Source organism: Cynocephalus volans, chromosome 1 (genome assembly GCF_027409185.1).
Source record: "Cynocephalus volans isolate mCynVol1 chromosome 1, mCynVol1.pri, whole genome shotgun sequence".
Lineage (NCBI taxonomy): Eukaryota > Metazoa > Chordata > Mammalia > Dermoptera > Cynocephalidae > Cynocephalus > Cynocephalus volans.
In genome coordinates this window covers 719,208-740,399 of record NC_084460.1, presented here as the reverse complement: position 1 = coordinate 740,399, position 21,192 = coordinate 719,208, and the positions used below count along the sequence as shown (strand labels likewise).

Genomic DNA, 21,192 nt, shown 5'->3' with positions numbered 1-21,192 from the left:
CAGGCACCAGGATGATCATAGTCACAAAGGGGACTTAAGTTCCACAGGGCTGTGAACCCTAGGGCTTTTCAACTCATCTTAAATACAACTAAAGTTAGTAATACGCCCTTGCTGATAGCTTTACGTGCTGCTGGGAAGTAATAGTTTACTTGCGATCGGTACATAAAGCAAGTCGTGGCAAGTTTTTTTGCTGATTGGAGTGGAGTTTGGGTTTCTTGCTGTTGTTCCACTGTGTGGTGGGACTGGCTAAGAACTCCAAGACCTGTGGTCTTACCCAAGTGGCTTTGCCCTTCCAAAGACAAAAGCTCCTGTCTTAATTTGACGTTGGGGGAGGAGGACGCAGGCAGCAGGTTAGAGGAGGCCATGGGGTCTGGGATCCTGTTCGTTCTTGCTGGCTCTGCTGGCCCAGCCTCCTGACTGGTGAATCAGCCCATCCGAGGCTTGGCATGCCGTGGGGAGCGAGGTTGCCATGGAGATGGGGTGAGGCCCAGAGCCCACAGGTCTGGGTGGCCTGACTTGTTTTTAAATGCTGAGGCCTGTGAACATAGAGGGCCTTATCTCTGCTTCTGTGGCTTTTCTTAAAGCGGGCCTGATGTTTTGCGTCCCAGAAAAGGCTGGTAGGGGAACGTCACATCCTCGGTATTTGGTCTGTTACTGAATTCCTGAGTGCAATGGGCGGCCATGCCAAGTGGTCTCACAAGTCCAGTGCATTGAAATAACAAAAATCAAAACCAGGGCTGACAAACATCTCACTGAAAGAGCAGGGTAAAGAAATCAAGATTTCCTCTCCTGCCCAACCCAGCAAAGTCCCCTCCCTCCCTGTCATCTGCTGCTGTAATAACTCCTCTGGGCAGCGGCAGTTCACCCAGGGAAGCAGGCTCTGAGGAAGGATGAAGTCTGAAGTCTGAGCAAGTCTCCCTTTAACCTCCCTTCCCCACCTCTCTCTGGCCATTCCCGTCTGACCCAAGAGGAACTCTGGGAGGCAGTGTGTGGGTGTGAAGAAGGGAAATTTATCCATCTTCCTGCACCAGCCAACACGCACACAGACTCTCACAGAGACCGGAAAACAGAACCCCAGTGTCCTAAATCACCCTGCTCCCAGCCAGCCACCTTCTCAGATCATAGGAGGACACACAGGGATGTCCACAGAATGCCCTCTGTCACCCCGTTTTTCTCAAGGTTCACTATTGTTGTTGGGGCTGTCATAATCATTCTGTCCCCACAGAATCTGGCTGGCTATGGCACTTCACGGTTTTTAGAGTGCTTTACATGTGTCACCTCATTTAATCTTTACTTTTAACCTAGGTTGAAGGCAGGACCGGTATCGTACTATATTTTTTTTTTTTACAAATGAGGGCTCTGAGTTTCAGGGAAGCTAAGGAAAGTGCTGAGCGTCACAGAGCTGCTAGTCGGCAGTACCAGGATCCCAGCCCCGAGTCTGCACCTGTCCACCGGTGCCGTCACCGTCAGCAGAAGCCCCTGGGGGAGCTGAGGTGTACACGTGTCCAGAATTCCCCAGGCAGTTCCAACACCCACCCTGTGCAGAACCAGGTCCTGGTGCACAGCCGTGCAGGTGACAAGTGGCAGTGCCAGGGCCTCCTGCTCCTCGCTTGCTACTCTTTCTATTACTCCACCTGTCTCTTACTGAAAAACGTGCAGCATCCCTTTGGCCACAGGCTCACCAGAGTAACCAAATAGCTGCTGTTTTTCCAGAAGGTCAATGGAAGTAGGGAAGATAGCTCTCCCTTCTTCCCGGACCCCATCCACCACCTCCAACCCCTCCCAAACTGGCAGATGTGGCCATCTCAGGTCTAAGGCAGACCTCAAAGAGAAACCAGTGTGGAAAATGATCTGCTGTCCACTTCCTGAGCTCTCTAACACAGCTGGATAGAGAAAATGTAACGAGTATTTTGTCCTTTGAAAAAAATGTATGGCCAGTCAGGTCATCTTACAGAACAGGGGATCTGGAGGAAGAAGGGCCCTAGCCAAGACCACCCGGATTGTTTTCCATGAAAGGATTTTTCTTTGAAGTGAGATTTGTCCCATGGGCAAACGTGGCTCTTCCCACCTGAGGCATGGGATGCAGCCCCCACACTGAAACCTCCTCCTGCATTCAGCCGGTCTCTTTTCCTTCCTGTCCCTCATCTTTCCTCACGCCTACTTCAGGAGTCTCCGTCAATAGACACCCACCTGTACATCCACACCTCCCCAGGTTCTAACTGGATCCAGTTTTGCAAGACTGGCAGCCAAGTGCCCCTAAGCTCCACTACACTTTGATTCTTTTTTTAATCCTCCTTTGGAATTGGAAATGTTTCCTTTAACTCCAGGTGTGTGTTTCGGTGTAAGATTTCTGGACCTGTCCCTGACTCACAGCAATCCTAATCTTTGCTTGGGTGCCTTTAGGGAGTTGTGCTCTCAGTGGTGAATGTGGAAAGAGGGAAGATGACCAGGAAACTGTTCATTGTGGGCCTGAGTTTGGGGCAGTGCTGGGTTTTCATGTCTCCCAAAGCTGACGTAAGCCCCAGGTGACCAGGTCACCCATATGTTCTTCAGAAATTAGAGTGTCTAACTGGACTTCTTTTTGAGGGGTGAAGGTCTGGTAGAATTGCGGACAGAGAATGAGGACAGCAACCCATGGGCTTCTCAAACTTTGTTTTTCAAAAGACTTTATAAGGATTTACCCCTAAATCTCATTGTGACATTTGGCACATACAAAAAGAAAAATGTCATCCATCAAATGCTCCCCAGCCAGCCCTTGTGGGTCCTTCTCGGTGTTCTCCCAGGGCAAATAATTGTTCTTGTAGTTTCTGGCTCTTGTGAGATAGTAAAAGATGGATCCAGATGAAGAGCCAAGTAAGAAGAGAACCTTCTCCAAAGGGAGAAGGCCCAGCCGAGGAAATCCGGGTGCACTTCAGAGCTTCTCTTTCATTGAAGTAATTGTTTATTTATTGGATAATTATTTGCTAATGACTGTTCTGTTCAAAATATGGATGTGGCAGGGGAGATAAAAAATGGCTGAGAAGTCACACTGACCTCGAGGGGCTTGTGCTCTAGAGAGACCTGAGGCTAGCACCAGATGAGAGGAAGGGCAGAGCTTGAGGCTTTGGGAGGAGACTGGGAGCTCCGTGGGGAAGCAGCAGGTCTGGGTGGCCAGGACAGCATCCCAGGAGGAGGGACTTGCATGAGCAGAGGCAGAATGTACCAGGCTAATTTGGGAAACTGTGAGAGATTCCATCTAAGGAGCAGACAAGGAGGAGCAGGCTTCAATGGTGTGAGCTCCTGAAAGTCAAAAAACGTGAGGACTGAGAAAAAGCCTCAATTAGAACTTGGCAACTCACTGAGGCAGGCTCCGAGAAGTCTTGGGAGAGCTGAGCAGTGACTAGTTAGTGAGGACCGACTTGGAGATGGTTCAGCTACAAGCTCCAGGGCTCAGGGAAAGCGCAGAGCTCCAGGAAAGGGCAGTAAGGTTGAAGGAAGGGAGGATTCTGTTTCTGCCTTTGTTCTGTTGGTTTTTTAGAATAGAGAGGCCTGCCCATGTGTTGCTGGCAAAGGGGAAAAAGCAGCACGGACAGAATTGCAGAAACAGGAAGGACGTTAACTGATGGGGCAGGGTCTTGAAGGAGACAGGGAGCTTTGAAAGAGAGAGGCTCCAGCTTCATTTTTTTATATATAAACTGAATAGTTTTAGACCTACAGAAAAGTTGCAGTGATAGTGTAGAGAGTTCTCTTATACTCCTGGCCAGTCTCCGCTGTCGCACCATGTTACATCTGTCACAACTGAGAAACCAACGCTGGTACGCCACCATTAACTAAACTCCAGGTTTACTCGGATTTCAGTAGTTTTTCCACGAATGTCCGGGATGTCACATGACAGCTGCCAGGTCTCCTTAATCTCCTCTGACCTGTAGCAGTTTCTGTCTCTCCTTGTTTTTCATGACCTTGACCATTTTGGGATGTCCAGGTCAAGTATTTTGTAAACTGTCCTCAATTTAGGTTTGTCTCATGTTTTTCTCGTGGCCCACCTTCTTCTAAGAAAAAAATTAGCATGAGTGAAGAAATGAAGACATTTCCAATTAAACAATGGGGAAAAGGATCCTTTTTCTTTCCGCACTATCACATGGATGAAACCATTTTTGGCCAGATGGCCAAGGAGCTTTTCCCAGCAAAACCGGAATGTTTCCATTTGGCTTTTGTTGGAAATGAGAGAGGGAACCGGGCAGTCTGAGCAGAGCCTCAGGCTGGGAGTAGAGGCTGTGGACTTTCTCCTTCCGTCCCCCCAGACCAGCTGGTGACTATGCAGCTTGCTGTCCTCCTCGGGCAGGTATAATTGAGCACACACATCAGTCCTGCTCAGACCCTCTGATGAGAGCGAGAGCAAGTCAGCAAGCGTGACATCGTGTGGCCACGTAGCTGCCACGTGTCAGTCAATTAACCTGGGAGGAAACCACCAACTTCTTGGCCTCCCAGACCCCTATATTCTTATTGAGAATTGACTTGGTGCCCTTTTTGTAAGTTAAAGCTCTCTTTGGTTCTTGCTGCTGGTCCCTCCCGTTCTGTTTCTTATAGTATTAAAGCAGCTGGGGATGAGCGCCAGGTGGGGGCAGGGAGCTCCTGTGCGCCACAGCCAAAAGTGAGTCCTAGAAAGTACTTTGGAGCTCCTTAGATAGTGCTGCCTGAACAGCCGTGGAAGCCATGATTAGGTGGCACCAGTTGTACACGGTCCACAGCCCTGCAACCCCAAGCCATCGTGACTCAGCCAACTGAAGCAATTTCTCCAACAGCATTTCAGAAAATGGGGCAGCCAGTGGTTTCCACAGTGTCCCCTCAGGCCATTAACTCAGTAATTCAGTCAGAAAAGGCAGCAGGGCTCACTCCTCTGTGGTTTTAGTGAACCAGGTGCTCCCCGTCCTGCCCCTGGCCCTCCCTTCCCTCTGGGTTTCTGGAAGCTTCCTTCTCTTTCATGGTGACTTTTTAAGCATGAAAGACTGAGCTCTATTATAGCTTTGCCCATTTCTCCAGAGCCAGTTGCTTTTCCTTTTTGGTTGTAGCTTTGACAACCAAGCAGCGTGACGTTAGGTTTGGGGTGGGGTCCAAACCCGTGGGACCCCAACTCCTGTATCTGGCCTTGTCCTTGACGAGGTGAGACCTGAAATGCTTCCTCTTCCCTTCTGGTTCCAATTCTCCAGCCCAACGTCCTTCTTACCGCCTGAACACACAGACCAGATAAACAACTGGACTTTTACACGTTTGAAGGCTTCCTATAAAGTGAAAGGGGCCTTACCCCTGCAGGTTGTGCTTGGGTGCCCTGTTATTATCCAAGCATGGGTCAGAGGGTAGCTTTACATGATCTTTTATATCTTAGTTCCTTTACGTGGGATTGTTTTCATTTTTCATTGCTTAGGATTTTTCCTGGCAGATAAGTGCTAGGGGAGTGACTTTACTCTGCGGGGGTATAAGATGAGTTGGGGGTAATTCCTTGATAAGCACAAGTCTAGAGCAGAAAGGACAGTAGAGAACACGCCTTACAAGTCCAGGTGCTCGCAGAGTGGCTTTACCACAACAGAGCGGGAGAGAGGACCAGGCTGAGGAAGGGGCTGCAGCTAAGCGCTAACCCAAACTGAGAACCACCCGAGCGCCGCCAGTGCCTTGCAAGCTCTAGCCTCCAGTTTTCAGGGTAATGTCCACCTCCCAAAGGAGGCCGCAGCCTGGTCTTCCAGTCCCAGGGTCTGACTCTCTGTGTGTCGGGTGGAGGGAGGGAAAGTGTCACCTCCCCTCTTTTAAATCTGCAGGACACTGGAGTCAAGACCCACTAAGTGTGCTGTCCAGCACCATGACACGTGGGTTAGAGCCGCATACTCTGTCTAGCCCAGATGCTCCCTGCTGGGTCTCCCGCCCCCACTTTAACGGTGGTGCCCCCAGAGGCCAGCAGAATCCACGGTCCAAACAAGAGGATCCAGGCTGGGCCCAGCGGGGAGAGACCTCTCCCCATAAAGCAATGCTCTGCTATCTTTGGATTTATCCCGAAGACCCTCACTCGCCTGCGTGTATTTCATTAATAAGAAGGAAAGCCTGACCCATGTTTGAACCCCAAACTCAAGTTCATTTTAACTCTGAAATTCCTAGGCCATGAAGCCCGGCATCTGTGAGTTTTTCTTTTTGACAATGTCCAGCCCTGGGGCACTTGGCATCGTGTCATTCTTACTGATGTTTGGTGTTGCCTGAGCTGAGGCGGGGGCTGTCCACAGGGCCACGAGTGCGGTGCTGGCTGCCCTTCGTGCTCATGAACTCGGGTTGTTCTCCCAAAGCCCGTTCAGTACCTCCTCCTTCAGAAGTAGTTTTTGTACTATAATCTCCTTTGTTCTTCTTTATTCTTTATTTTTGCAGCTGGCTGGTACAGGGATGGAACCCTGGCCCTCAGTGTTATCAGCACCACACTCTATCCAGCCCATCTCCCTTATGCTCTAGCCATACTTAAAAGGCAAGGAAGGGCCACGTCTTACCATTCCTGTATTACAGATGGGAGAGCTGATGTGATAGAACTCTAGACCCTCACTGTGGAAACACACCTCTGTGATAGGACCAAATTAGCTTACAGCACCGGAGTGTAGGCAAGGCCGTGACTGCTGCAGCCTGGGGTCTTGGGTGGCCCTTCCTGTCGTCCCATCTCCACTCTCCACCCAACATGTCCAAACCCACTGCCATGTTGTGGGGAAAAGAAGAGGAAAAAAGACGGGAGGAAAGAGAGGCCTGTCCACACCGTGGGCTCTCAGCAGCTCCCAGGCAGAGAACCAAGATCCCCAAAGAGCAGGTCTCTGACATAAGGTGCCTCTGCTGAGGAGGGTGGACCAGCAGAACCTGGGGCCCACCCACTCATGCGTCCAGCCAGCCGCTGCACTGGAGATCTGTGAGTCAGTCCCCCGCAAGCCCTGCTACCAGCAACGACAAGGGAGCTCAGCTGGCACTGGGGGGACTTGGCAGAGGCCTCCTCCACGGTAGCTAAGACAACACTGCCAGACCAGGAGTTGGCCTCATGGACAGGGAAAGGACCAGCATGGATGAGTGCAGGGAGGCTCTGATCTGTCACTGACTGAGCAGTGTGGTCTATGAGGATGTCACCACTGCCCTCACCGGTGCATGTATGTGTCCAGATCCATGCAATCATCACCTAAGTCAAATGTCAGAAATTGCCAGCACCCTAGACACCTACCCCCACCACATGCTCCTCATGAGCACAAATCCCTCCCTCTACCCAGAGGTAACCACTCACTTTATGGTCATCACACAGTTTTTCTTTCCTTTGTCATTCATATATACACATATAAGTGTATACATACATGTGCATCCCTAAGCAGTGTAGTAATGTTTAACCACATGGAATCATAAGTAAGTGTTCTGGGGCTCTTGCTTCTTTTGTTTAGCACCATGGGATGCGCTCGTAGTCCTGCATGTGGCCATAGTTATTTGTTTTCACTGCCGTATAGTGTTTGATCGCCTGTAAAGTGCCCATTCTACTGCTGGACCGCTGGTGGGTGATTGTTTATTCCCAGCACATGGATCGATCAAACGTACCCACTGGCTACCAGCTGTGTGTGAGGGGCAGAAACTAAGGGAGTTCCCAAAGTCCTTTGCAAGTTTCAAGTCTCTCCCTTCAGCACTCAGGGACTGTGCTGCTCCTGGCAGCCAGAACTGATGCCGCTGTCTTGTATGTCTTGCAGCTTGCCGGGATTGCAGTCCTTTCCATTGGACTATGGCTCCGATTCGACTCGCAGACCAAGAGCATCTTCGAGCAAGAATCTCACAATAATGCCAGCTTCTATACAGGTGACGTTGGTGATTCCTCCTACTTTGGAGACTCCTTGCTGACCCAGGGACTTGGGCTTGAGAAAAACTTCTGAAAGGCCAGTCATGTTCCTTTCAAGTTTTTGTGTAGTTGTACTCGTGACTGATGTGGTTTCTCTCCTGCTGGCTAAGCCGGGCACTTCGGCCCTTCTCTGCTGTGAAGTTGGCCCTGCCAAAGTTGCTGCCGCTCTTGAGGGCTTAAGAGCCTCTGTTCTCATCCCTGATGTTCTCTCTTAATTGCATGTCATCTTAGGCTCCATCATTTCCTTAATTCAAAAATCTTTGTCCTGGGGATGTGCAGTGCCAGGAAGAGGCTGCATGGTTCTTTCCCACTGCTCAGATCGGGACTCTGAGACCCAGAAGACCAGCCTCCAGAAAACACAGGCAAAAACAGCAGGAGAGACTAGAGGAGACTCTCCCGTCCTTTGGACCCTTAGTGCTGGGGTAATGCCACAGTGTTTAGTTTTAGGCGTTCATTTTCTAAACTGCTTTTGCTTTAGGGGAAAGGATTCCACTGGAAACATGCCTGGGATCCTCTGAACATGAATGGATTCAGCAGGTCTCTTTCTACAAGCAGGCTCTTTGGCATTTTTTCTAGAATTATTCTGTCCCTCTGCTGCTATAGCTCCATGAAAAGCTTCTCTAAAAGGAGTGGGAGATCTGTCAAGGGCCATTTCCCAGTTTCTGAGCAAATTCATAGACTGCCCAGTCTGGAGGTAGAGACGTTTCATTTGAGAGAAATAAAAGAAGTCCTCTATTTTTAGGACGATGCTGTCATGTCATCAGGCTCAGAGTGTAAGTTTGGCCACTTCCTTCCCACCCACCCAAGAAGTTATTTTTACAGAAGAGGAGAAAGCAGCCTGCCGAGGGTTATCTCCCAGGCCTTCAGGAGACGGCCTCCCTGACCTCCTTCCTGCCTCCCGGAGGCCACATTGGAAGGAGCTTTAAAAACAGCCTGTTTGGTTACACAGTGCCTGAGCCCTGGGGATAGCTCTGCTGGTTTCACTGCCCTTTGTTGTTGTTAGTTGGGGTTTTTTAGTGTGTACCCTACTGTCAGAAAGAAAGCGATGGAAAGAAAAGTGCGATGTTTTTGTTCGTTTTTTAAAAAGCAAAAAACACGCATACACACTCAGGACATGTTTAGAGAGCAGGTTTCCATAGTATCCTGACTTGTTTTAGCAACAGGGCATTTTTGTGAGTCCGGGCAGGCTTGGAATGCTACCCCCTGCAGTGGGAAGGGGGTGCTGAGGGGAGACCCTTGACACACACACGGTGTTCCTGGAGGGAGCCGTGAGCTCCGGGCCGCGCAGAGCCGCCACAGGAACCAATGTCTCAGGCGCTTTCCTAACAGCCCCACGGCCGCCCGTGTGTCTCCAGAAGAGGTACTCAGTCCTCCCGTTGCTCTGGCCACTCCTAACAACCCAGTTTTTCTTTTTGTTGTCCAGGATTCTTTGGCTAATTCCATATATTTTTAGCTATGGGAGGTGAGAATCTCATTGGTAAGTGGGTGGAATTGGGAGGATGACTGACGTTTGTGAGCCCCTTCCTCGCTTGTCACTCAATGCCTTACACATATTGTTACATCATCTGATCCCCATAACTCTGCACGGAGCCTGGGATGATTCCCATGTCATAGATGAAGAAACCGAGGTCTAAACAACTAGTCCAGGCTCATACCCCTCAAGAGGCAGAGCTAGGATTTGAACACAGGCCCATGAAAGCTGCTTCTTGGATTGTCTGTGCCATGTTGGGGTTGGAGGGCAGATGGGGGGGTGGGCACTGCCTGTGTAGGGGTAGAAAAGGGTTGCACTGACTCAGTGCTCCCTATTGGCGGGGCAGGATAGAGCCGATCTCTTGGCCTTTTGACTTCACCCAAGTTGTAGTCAAGGGAGGTGCATGGTGGCCCTAGCCAGTGGATAACAGTGGGAAGGCCAGGCAAGGTGGCAGGAGAGTGATGAGCACATGATTAGCAGAGCCAGGACCCACTCTGAGAACCTCACAGGATTCAGATCCATGCAGAGTCCCCGGTGGTCAGTGGTCCTGCCTGAAGTGACCAGGAGGGTAATTGGAAGGCGCATTGCCAAAGAGACACAGCAATCTCTAGTTGGGGGCTAGGGGCTGTGGGACTCTCTTCTGGGAGAGAGCTCACTCTGTCTGTGGAAGCCCAGGGCAGGGAACAGGGACGATGCAAACGACACTAGGGCTTCAGCAAGCTGAGCGGCTGTGTGGGTCCACTGAGCACTGCACACCACTGAAGGCTTGGGGAAACTGGATCATTGTCATCCTCGGGCAAAGGGCCAAGGAGGCTTCACTGTCTGTGCCCCCTTCCCCATTAGGCTGTGAGACCAGCCTTTTGTATTGACCCATAACCCTTCTCCCAGCAGATGAGCTTGGAGTGCCAGCTACGCCCTGGCCGCTGTCGCTGACATCATGGGGTGACCGTCCCTTGCACTGGGGCAACCCACAGGCCAGCCTGAATCCTGCAGCTGACTCTTCAGGAAACCTGAACAGCCCAGGGGTGTCTTTTCTCCAGTGGGGTCAAAGTTCTTAGAGTAGAGAAAGAGTGCACAACCAGGCAGAGAAGTGAGTGGAAAAAGAACTTTCCAACATTGAGAACAGTTTACAGTGAATCCAGAACAGCTGACAGCCTTATATGGGCCTTCTGTCCAATTCAGGCCCTGGGAGACTCAGCCTGTCAGCAGTATCTGTAATCCCAGGCTGCAAACATGTTGGGGAACTTCATTTTCTTGGTCCCAGGCCAGCAGCCCTTCTTAACTCCTTGGTGTCCTTCCAGGTCATGGCACTGAATGAGGGTGTCCAGGGGGCTCCAGCCAGAGGCTGTGAGTACCCCCCCTCCCTAGGACCCTGCCCCCACTACGACCAGGTGTTGCATGATTCTCAGCACACGCACATCACCCTCAGTGACCTGACTTCCCTGGCTGGCCTGTGCCCAAGGTGGCTTGCTTTGTTGCCCCAGCCTCCTTTCTGCGTCCTGCAACTGGCACAGCTTACCCACGCCACCTCTCTGAGGCTGAGAATTCCCGTACTTGGCAGAAGGAATCCCACCATGGTGCTTATTAATGCAAACAGCCCATGGGAGGGAGAGGAACCAGGAGAGAGCCATTGGGAGCAGAGTTAGGGTCCCTTCAAGCCCCTGATTTGAGGCATTTGGAGACAATAAACTATTTCAAGCAAGAGGAGACTGGAGGCTGTACCAGATTTTATTCTCCTCCACGCAAACAGGTGTAGCGAGTGCTGTTTGCCAGGTGAATGGGATGGCGAGAGGAGGCTGGTGTGTCCTCTGCTTGGCCTAAGCCAAGAGGCCTGATGAACAGGTGGAAAAGGACGCTCCACGTCTTGTGTGAAGGACGCCCTGGTATACGCTGCTGCTACACCAGTCTTTTTTTCCCTTTTTTTTTTTTTTCACTAGGCCTATAATGTCAGCCTGAAAAAAGCCCAGTAAACAGCAAGAAGGCTCTGCGGTGAATAACTCTTTCCATGAGTCAGACAGAAAGCTAACATTCACTTGTTTTATAAAGAGGAACACTTTGTCATCTACCATCGCCAGCCTTTGCTAACAAGCTTGGGGTGTAGGTCATGAGTCGCCTTTCCAAAGGGAAGCAACCCCAGCCCCGCAGTGGTTCCACGACTGGTCCCAGAGGAGCCGCCCTGCAGCCTGCCTGCTGCTGCTACCCACAGACAGCTGCCGGGCTGGCTTGTCTCTCCCGGCTGGAGAGGGCGAGGGCGAGGCTCTCCGCATCTGCAGCTGCCCCAGCAAGCTTTAAAGCCAACATGACCCTGTATCTTAAACTCTTCCTCTGCCAAGCACCAAAATGAATATTTAATATTAACTGAGAGGCCCATTAAGAGAATGTTCTCTTTCTGCATGAGAAGTATTTTTCCCTTTAGTAGTTCACTTGTGGCTGATCCAGCTCCGCTGGCTTCTGCCAGGGTCACCGGGCTCATGAACTGGGATCTGGACTTACAGAAAACATTTCTATCTGTCTGTTCGTTCCCACCCAACTGTATTTTATGTGCTTGTAAATCCTTTTGATTTCTTAATACCCCCCATTTATTCAGCCCCCGCTATGGAGCTCAAAGGAGTGACCTCATCCTTCGTTGTGTTGCCCCAATGAGATGGGCAGAAACAGGAGCCGTTCTACTGCCTCGGCTCACTGGTGTCCCTGTGTTAGACCTGAGAACCAAGGGAGGTGGCCCCCTTGCCCAGTGCCCCATGCATGGAGCTGCACTGGCTCCCCAAGTTCAGCCTGTGGCCCCACAGTCTTTGACCGCCTGGGAGGATGGGACTTGCCTGAAAGACAGGCTGCATTTGTCCCCTTGCCCGGTCTGGGCCAGCATGCACGGGAACAATGCCCGTATTCATACAACATGGGCGCGCCAGTAACTCCACATGACTTGACATCACGACAGATGTGGGAGAAGGGGGAAGCGCAAGTGCCGCTGTGTGCATACTGCTCCGTGCTGCCCGTGAGCCTCAGCTGCAGCAGACTGCACAGACTGCTGCCCGCACAGCCTCGGCCCTGCCGAGAGTGCACGTGTGGGACAGTGAGGTCACTGTGTCACCTGCAAGAGTTCTCATCACAGACCCTGCTGTGTGTCGGGCAGAAGCAGAGACTCTCTCTCTTGCCCATATTCAGCCTCTACTTCCAGGAAGTCTCTGGTCCTGGTTGCAGGACAGTAGGGAGGACACTATGGTTATTAACATTGTTACCTGTCCTTTGTATTATTGAGACTCACGGCAGCTAGCAGTTGTTGTACATTGTTGCGTGCAATGACATCACTTAAGCCTCACAACAATCCTTGAGGCGGGCATTGGTACCATCTCCATTTTGCAGATAGAAAACTTGTGCACAGAGAGATCGAGTGGTTTCCCCAGAGTCACAGACCTGGCCTTCAAACCCAGGCATTCTGGCTTCAGGGCAGCGCTTTCAACAAGTGCCAACAGCCCTCCCAGGGTTGAGTAGAACACGCCTGCACGCAGGGGGGCTCTGGGATTTCTCTGGTGCTTTTTCATGGGGTCTGCATGGGGTTGGGAGTTGGGAGGAACTGTGTATGGAAGGAGGGGCAGTCCCTGCAGGACAGCTGTGGCTTCTGAAGAACATAACTGTAGCATGGGTCCCTCTGGGCACTCCCTTGGCAGATTGTGGAATGAATGGGGCAAGGCTGCTCCACTGTATCCTCCCGTCCCAGGAATTTGCAGTGTTTGGGGCATAGACAAGAGCTGTCACTGCCCTTCTCCCACCCCTCCCCTCCAGTCACATTGAAGGCTTAGCAATGTTGTCACTCACCCTCCCCTTAGCAAGGAGGATCCTTTCCACCTGTAGCCTGAGGTAACTGAGTTGCAACTGTAAGATCTCTTTAGTGTTCTACAGGGATCTTTTGACATTTTCTAGCAACCAACCTCTTTAATTTTAGCCTGAGGAAATTGAGGCCCAGAGAGAGAAAGTGTTTTACCCAAGGTCACACAGCAGTTAGTAGCAGTGTTGGGACAAAAACAAGGGTCTTCTGACACCAGATCTGTGTCCTTTGCACTAGAGCAAGGTACTTATACCTTTGCCAGCATGTGCCCTTGGGTGTCACTAACGGTGCATGTCTAATTGTGACCCAGCAGCAGAGCAAGGAGCCTTCCCTTCTGGGAATCAGGCAGAGCTGGCCCCTCCAGAGCATGGATTTCTGGGTGTGCACAGCCCCCTCCTGCTGGAAGCTTGCTCTGATGGCCTCTATGAGGCAGAGGCCAGTGGGGGGCTCATCAGAGTCCCAGGAAGTTAGCCTGAGTTTGGAGGTCAGTGTTAACTAGCTTGAGTGGATTCCTCTTGCTGGAAACAGCTGACAGATTGGACCAGTTTATGTCCTGAGTAGAATCTCACGGCTGCCATAGATGTGCTTTATCCTAGACTACGGCACCTTCCAGGAGGGCTGAGGGTAAGACAGGAGCGCAGGCTTGATGAAGCAGGGGCCTGGAAGGGAGACTGGTAGGAAGGATGCTTAGGAGCAGAGGCAGAGGAGGGGGACCTTCTTCTCTGAGATGGCAGAGGTATGATGTCACACAGGAGAAAAAGCAGCTGCATGTGTGTGTCCTTCCCAGGAGTCTACATTCTGATTGGAGCTGGGGCCCTCATGATGCTGGTGGGCTTCCTCGGCTGCTGCGGTGCTGTGCAGGAGTCCCAATGGATGCTGGGGCTGGTGAGTAGCCCTTTTGTGCTCCCCAAATCCCAGCGGCCCAGATCCATGGAGTGGGTGGAGTGGGGTGGGATGGGGTGGGGAGGGCGGCCACGGGCACGCCACGCGCATCCTCAGCCTCGCCGGCGCCCGCCCTCCGGCCCTGCCCAGGCAGCCCGCCCTCCCCTGCAGTGGGCATCCTCCTCTTCTACCTGCAGCCTGTCTTATCACTCCCCAGAGGCAACTAAATGCCAGGACTTTGTTTTTCCCTCTTTTGAGGACCACGTTTGCTTTTTTCCCCTGAATCCACATGTACCTTTGTCTCCTCTCCTTGTTTCAAAATGTGTTACGGTCTTCCCCAAACTCCACAAAGCATATTCCCTTCCTTTATTTCCCCATATCTCTATGGGTTTTGTGAGTGACAATGGTATTTTATTGCTCATTGACTAAATTAACACCTCAGAAGTATCATAAATCCTGGCTCCAGGCTCGGCTGTGCCCAGCCCCTCTCCCTGAACACAACATTGAGCCTGAGCCTGGCTTAACTCTTCCTACTCTGTGAGCCTCTTCCCTGCCCCTCCTGGGCTGTCCACTTGTGCCCCAGATGCCTGTTCCCCGGAGTTGTCATCCTTTCTTGTACCACAGTACCCTTTGATTTTCTGGCTGGTTGGCTGGTGTTGCTTCTCACCTCGTGTCTCTTTGTCTTCCAGTTCTTTGGCTTCCTCTTGCTGATATTTGCCATTGAAATAGCTGCAGCCATCTGGGGATATACCCACAAAGATGAGGTAGGTTTTCCCCATGAGATCTCTTGGGTCCTGCAGTGATCTGAGTTTGACAGTGGGAGATGGGGGATGGTGAAGGTGGAAGGGGATCCTGGCTGGTCACTTTTGGTCGGCTTTCAACCATCGAACGTGCCTCTGGTGTCACGATGTTCCCATGTGCCATCAGAACATGCACTCTTTGAGGGCAGGGACTGTGAGCATCTTAACACCTGTGTGGGTAATTATACCAACCACGGTGCTGGCACATAGTAGATGTTCAAGAACTACTCGTTGGGTCTGTGTCTGTCTGTCTGTCTGACTGTCTTAGCAGCCCCTCCCCCAACTCCTGGAAAGATTGCTCAGGAAAACATGGCTTCTGTGGGCTGACCACCCTCACTTCCTCCTCTAACATGTTGATGTGTGTTCAAGTGCCACCGTGAGCCAAGTGCTATGTCAAACCCTATGCAGGGTCCATAGATGCATGAGCTGTGGTCCCCACACTTTGCTCTCTAGTGTGATAGAAAGACATGCATTTGACCAGTGTCACAGAAGTGATTTATATCGAAAAGCACCACGGGATTTGAAAAGGTGGAGTAGGGAAGGGGAATCTCTTCTGGCTCCTTGGAAAAGGGAGCACTGACCTCAGCCTTGAATGAGAGATAGGATATCAGGGGGAAGCTTGGAGTAGGTGGGGGGACTTCCAGGCAAAGACAGGGTCGGCTCTCGGCTGAGCCTGGCCTTCCGTGGGGAGCCCTGAAGAGTTTCTGGCCAGGATGGGCCACGTGAGAACAGTGTTTTAGGAAGGATTATCTTTTCGTGTTCAGCAGAAAGGGGAAAGAAATGTATTGGAGACAGGAACCCTGTTTTTTAAAAAAATACTATTTAATTATCCTAGCAGTAAAATCTATAGCCATAGAAATAGGAAGGGATAATTATGAAAGATGTCAGAAAAAGGCTGAAGAAAGAATGCCGAATGTGATGGGGGTCTGTTAACTTGAGTGGGTGAAGGTCAAGGAGACAGACGTGCATTAAATTGGGATGGGCTGGCTGGTTAGCTCAGTGGGTTAGAACGTGGTGCCGTAACACCAATGTTTCCAGGAATCAGATCCCCATACAGGTCAGCCGCCAAAATAAATAAGTAAATAAATAAATTGGGACACACCCAGGTACCACAGGATCATAATATATCCCCTGTATTACAATATAATAGCTAACACTTTTTCCAAATTTACTCTGTACCAGACATAAGGCTAAAGACTCAACAAGCAATAGCTCATTTAAATCCTCACAATAACCTATGACACGTAGGGATTATTATAATCTCCTGTCCTAAATACGGAGCAACTGATGTACAGAGAAATTTAGTAACTTGCTAAAAGCCACACCTAAGTGAAGAAAAAAAGAAGATGGAAGCCGGAGGAAATAGCCAAGTCAGGAGTAGGATTTTTTTTTTTTTTAGATTGAGGAAATTCAATTGAGTTCACAGGGAGAAGAGAAGGGCTAAGTGGGGCTAAGGGGACTGACCAGAGGTGCAGGAGAGAAGGACAAGTGGCTGGAGGCTGTGGCAGGGGATGGGAGGTCCACAGAGGCCCTGAGAGGGGCGGTGCCAGTGGCTTCGTCTGCTTGTGACATTTTCCGGGCACAGGAATTTGTTGGCTGAGAACTTAGAGTGAGCGAGAGAGAACAGGTCGTGTTTATTCATGGAGGAGTACATGGAAAAGCCTCTCTGCTACTCCCCTGCCTGTCCTCCGCAGGTGATTAAGGACATCCAGGCGTTTTACAAGGACACCTACGAGAAACTGAAAGGCAAGGACGAGCTGCAGCGGGACACGCTGAAAGTCATCCACCACGTGGTAGGTCGTCTTGACACAGAGCCCGGCCCCTCCACCCTTTCCTCAGAGTGCATCACACAGGGTGCTCATCACGCACGCCCGTGCGTCCCTATTCTAATCACCTTTTTCACTCATTTCTCTCGTCCCCGTCCCTGCCTTCTCTCTGCAGCTGAACTGCTGTGGTATGGGCGGGGTTGTGGAACAATTTATCTCAGACATCTGCCCCAAGAAGAACTTGCAGGACAGCCTCACAGTGAAGGTAAACTTAAAGCAAGACTGGTGCCCCTTCCATGTTGCCCTGGGCAAATCCTGCAAGGGGAGGAGTGAAGTAGACCAACTTGTTGGGGGTGCGGGGAGACGGGAATCTAAGAGCGTCATAAATACCCCTTCCACTTTGAAAGGGCGCCAGGGCGACCATATCATTTCTCCCCTACCCAGGGCCCTCTGTTTCCCCAAGGGTGATAAAACAAAGCCAGACCAAGGAAATAACAAAGGGTCCTAGCTCCCTGTAACTGCCGCCCCAGCCCTCAAGTTATCAAGGACGGGCATGCTTCTGAGTCTTGGACTCCTGCTTTTTAGACTTTATAAATGGATCATGATTGTAAGCTAATGTCCAGACTCCAGAATAATAAAAAGTGGCCTTACAACCATATCAGAAATAGACCCCAAAGCAGGGTGTGTCCCTCTTTCTTCCCTGATGTGCTGCCCAGATATTAGCGACCTGCTCCCATATCTCTCTCCTGGTTCCCCTTCCCACCCCCCAGCCAGCACATCTCTTATCCCTGAATACTCCTATCCTTAGCCCATTCTCTGACCAGGCACTCCTGGGGTGAGACAGGTGCTTGGGAGGGAAAAGGTGCCCTAGAGTGGGGACTGTGTGTGACCCAGTTCTTGGTTTGCCTCCCTAAGTCCTGCCCTGACGCCATCCAAGAGATCTTCGACCACAAATTCCACATCATCGGCTCAGTGGGCATCGGCATTGCCGTGGTGATGGTGAGTGGCAGCTGGGCCGTCGGGGAGGAGGGGTCTTCTTAGTGGTTAACATTTATTAAACTCACGCCCTGGCCGGGCACTGTTTTCCATGTTGTACGTTTATCAACTAATCTCATCCTCGCCACACCTGCAAGGTAGGTACTGCAGTGCAGTAGTATTTCCATATTACTACTAGGAAATGGAGAAACAGAGGAGTAAGTTGATCAGACCCTCTCGGCTCATGAGTGTAGTGTCCGAGGTGTCTCCAGAATCCACTCTCTTCACTGTCAAGGTGTAGGGGCAAATGTAAGGTGATGCTAGCGCCACTGGTCCTCAGGACATGTCTCATCATGCACCTGCTTTTCTTTTCCTCAACAAAGTAGTTCACTAGCAGCTACATGGCTGTGAACTGTTTCATGTCCTCCTGTTGTCTGAGGCCATGCGAAGGTGGACACGAGGAAGAAGACTGAAAGCTTCAAATGATCCACTCTCTTGCCAATCGGCCCCTAGAAAGCATCAAGGGCCAACTAGGTTCCTTGGGGTCACCCTCTATCTCCCCATGAGGAAGTGGCGTGAACCCCATAGGGGACCCAGCTCTCACTGGGATGGCCTGGCCTAGAAAGGCTGAAGCAGCTTTCAGTAAAAGACACAATATATGTTAAAACACACATGCACAAAGACAGAAGCAAAAGTGCTAACCTCTGTGGGATCTTGAAATATCTGGAATTTGACCATTAAATTTAGCTCTGAGCTCATTTGTCTCACCCTGAAAGTTCTGCAGGGAAGGCGCCAGCTATCAGGCTCCCGCAGGTCCGGTCGTCCCTCCCGTTGTCTAGCCCCTGCCTCTCCGGCTGCACTGCCCCACAGCTCATTTGGCCTCTTGGGCGCCAGTCATTCTCTTGTACTTTTCCTTGGACGGAATGACTCTTATCTTTCCCTTTCTCTCGGCCTTCCTTCTGACAAAACCACCCTGATCCTCACGTTCCTTCCTGTCTTCCAGATATTTGGCATGATCTTCAGTATGATCTTGTGCTGTGCTATCCGCAGGAGCCGCGAGATGGTCTAGAGTCAGCTTACATCCCTGAGCAGGAAAGTTTCCCTGTGAGGATTGTTGGGGGCTTTTGTTTGGTTGGTTTTTTTGCCACTAACTTCAATATCCTGCATTTCTAAATTTAAAAAGTTACTCTGTGTTTGTATTTTTTTAATCCTTTATTCAATATTCATATTTGCAGTTGAGGGATTAGTTTGGTTTGCTTTGATTTATATTTTTTTAGTTCTTTTTGCTTGTTATGTTAAGCAGAAATCCTGCAATGAAAGGTACTATGTCTGCTAGACTCTAGACAAAAGATATTGTACATAAAGAGAGTTTGTTTGGGGGTTTGTTTGTTTTTTGTCTTTAAATAGATAAAAATGTCTATCAAATTTAATCAGATTGTAACTTATATTGAAGACAATTTGATACATAATAAAAGATTATGACAATATCCTGGACTGGATTTGGGGTTTTTGTTTTTTGTTTTTGTTTTTTGAGCTGTTTAGTTTTCAGATGTCTTTCAAGTGCTATTTACTCTAATTGCATTTATACAAGAAGCAGGTTGGAAGGTTGGTCTCCCCACTTTACTAATGAAGAAACTGAGATGTGGGGAGATAAGGGCTTTTGATCCGAGGTCACACATTGTTAATAGAAGAGTCAGCACTAGAACCTAGTCCCCAGACTTTGCATTTGGCAGTGTGTTTTATCTTGGGATACACAGTGGACGTGAGCTCCGTGATGACAAGGACTTTTTTATTTCCTTCCTCCAAACCACCCACAAGGATATCCTTTTCCTCCACTCTAACTGCAAACATAGGAAGGGGAACTCTGGGAAGTGTAGTTTAGCTTAACCAGGTTGACAGTTCTCAAAGCCACCACAACGTGGGAGACATAGATCCTGCCCAGGGTCTGCAATCTAGTGGGTAGTTCAGAGAGTTACGCAGGCAATTACCACTGTGTGAGATAAACACCATGAGAGGGAAGTGCAGAGTGATGGGAAACCTGTGTCTGTCTTCCAGTCCTAGATTTAGTGTGGGTTCTTTCCTAACATTAAAAGAGAGAGAGAGAGAGAGAAAGAATCAAAATGTCCCCAAATGCCATTAATTCAAAAACTAGAGCACCAATGGTCACAGCAGCATTATTCACAATAGCCAAAAAGTGGAAACAACTGAAATGTCCATCATCTGATGAGTAGATAAACAAAATGTGGTGTATCCATAGAGTGGAATATTATTCCACCTTAAAAAGAAATGCCATTCTGAAGTATGCCACAACGTGGGTGAACCTTGAAGGCATTACGCTAAGTGAAAGAAGCCAGACACAAAAAAAGTCATTTTTTTAATTCCAGTTATATGAGGTACCTAGAATAGGTAAATTCATAAAGACAGAAAGTAGAGTAGAGGTAACAGAGGTAAGGGGAGGGGAGAATGGCTGTTTAATGAGTACAGGGCTTCTGTGTGGGATAGTGAAGTCAGTCTGGAGATGGATGGCGGTGCTGGTTGCACAACCTGTGAGTGTAGTTAGTGCCAGTGCACTGTACACTTCAAAATAGCTAACATGGTAAGTTGTATGTTATGTATATTTTACCACACCAAAAAAAAAAATCTTCTAGTCATTGCTGCCCTGTGGCCCCAGGTCCCATATAAATTCGAGCATCTGAGGGCTAACCCTACTGTCCCAGTTGTGGAAATAACAGGCTGGCTGCTCTTTTTATTTAAGAGTGAATTAAGACTCTGAACTCGCAGCATCTTCATCCCTGACAAACTCTAATAGCCCTGCTTGAAACTCCCTGCTCCCTCCAGGAGAAGCAGGTCCATACACACACTCTCCACTCTCCATCTTTGCTAAAGAGCAGGTAGGGTTAGTGTAGAAGAGATTGCTGCTGCTGCCGTCCAGGTACACCTCAGGTCGTGCCCTGTCTTCCTGTGTGTTGCAAATAACAGACAAATGGGCTAACTTTAGCAAAAGTGAGCAATTTATTAAGAACACAGATTTTGTCTTGTGGAACCCAAGAACGGAAACACAGTTGAGTCTTAGGAAGATTCTGGAACCATGAACTAGGAACTCCTACAGCTCTCCATTTCTATGTGCTGGCTTTTGCTCTCCATAGAGACCAGCTTTCTTGGGGCAAGGGCCGCCCCTCAACTCCCAAGCTTACACAGAGAGACAACCTCCATTAGCTCTACTTGAAGTTTCAGGAGAGGAAAATTTGGCCCAGTTTCAGTCAAATACCTACCCCATCCAGTCGCCAGCAGGTGGGCAGGAGGGGTGCATGGAGTAAAGACTCAGCCACCATCTGTGGCCTGTAGACTAGGCCCAGCACTGGAGAGGAGGGACCCTGGAGAGCTGGCAGACACCCCCAAAAGGAGTTAGCTGGTCCACACTCCCTCAGTCTGGCTGAAAGGAGATTCCCCAAGTCTTGGCAGACAGGCCCAGGTGTGGCTCTGCAGTTAAGGGAATACCAGTGTGCCCTGCAGCTCTCAGGACCTGAAGGGCTTCAGGAGCAAAGGCCTTGGGAAGGTTAAGGTCACAAAAAGGCAAAAGACTCTGCCAACAGCAACAGCACCTTTGGGTC

The 21,192-nt window shown here is 50.0% G+C and overlaps 1 protein-coding gene across 1 annotated transcript in view; it reads left to right on the top strand.

Moving 5' to 3' along the window:
- The window catches only part of CD9 (CD9 molecule), a 33,044-nt gene extending 13,976 nt beyond the window's left edge, over nt 1-19,068 (top strand). The window contains exons 2-8 of the mRNA XM_063102471.1: nt 7,716-7,821; nt 13,946-14,043; nt 14,730-14,804; nt 16,535-16,633; nt 16,782-16,871; nt 17,522-17,605; nt 18,585-19,068. Coding sequence (XP_062958541.1) covers nt 7,716-7,821; nt 13,946-14,043; nt 14,730-14,804; nt 16,535-16,633; nt 16,782-16,871; nt 17,522-17,605; nt 18,585-18,650 — 618 coding nt within the window. The 3' untranslated portion in view covers nt 18,651-19,068. The remainder of the gene's footprint in view (nt 1-7,715; nt 7,822-13,945; nt 14,044-14,729; nt 14,805-16,534; nt 16,634-16,781; nt 16,872-17,521; nt 17,606-18,584) is intronic.
- The last annotated feature ends 2,124 nt before the right edge of the window (nt 19,069-21,192 follow it).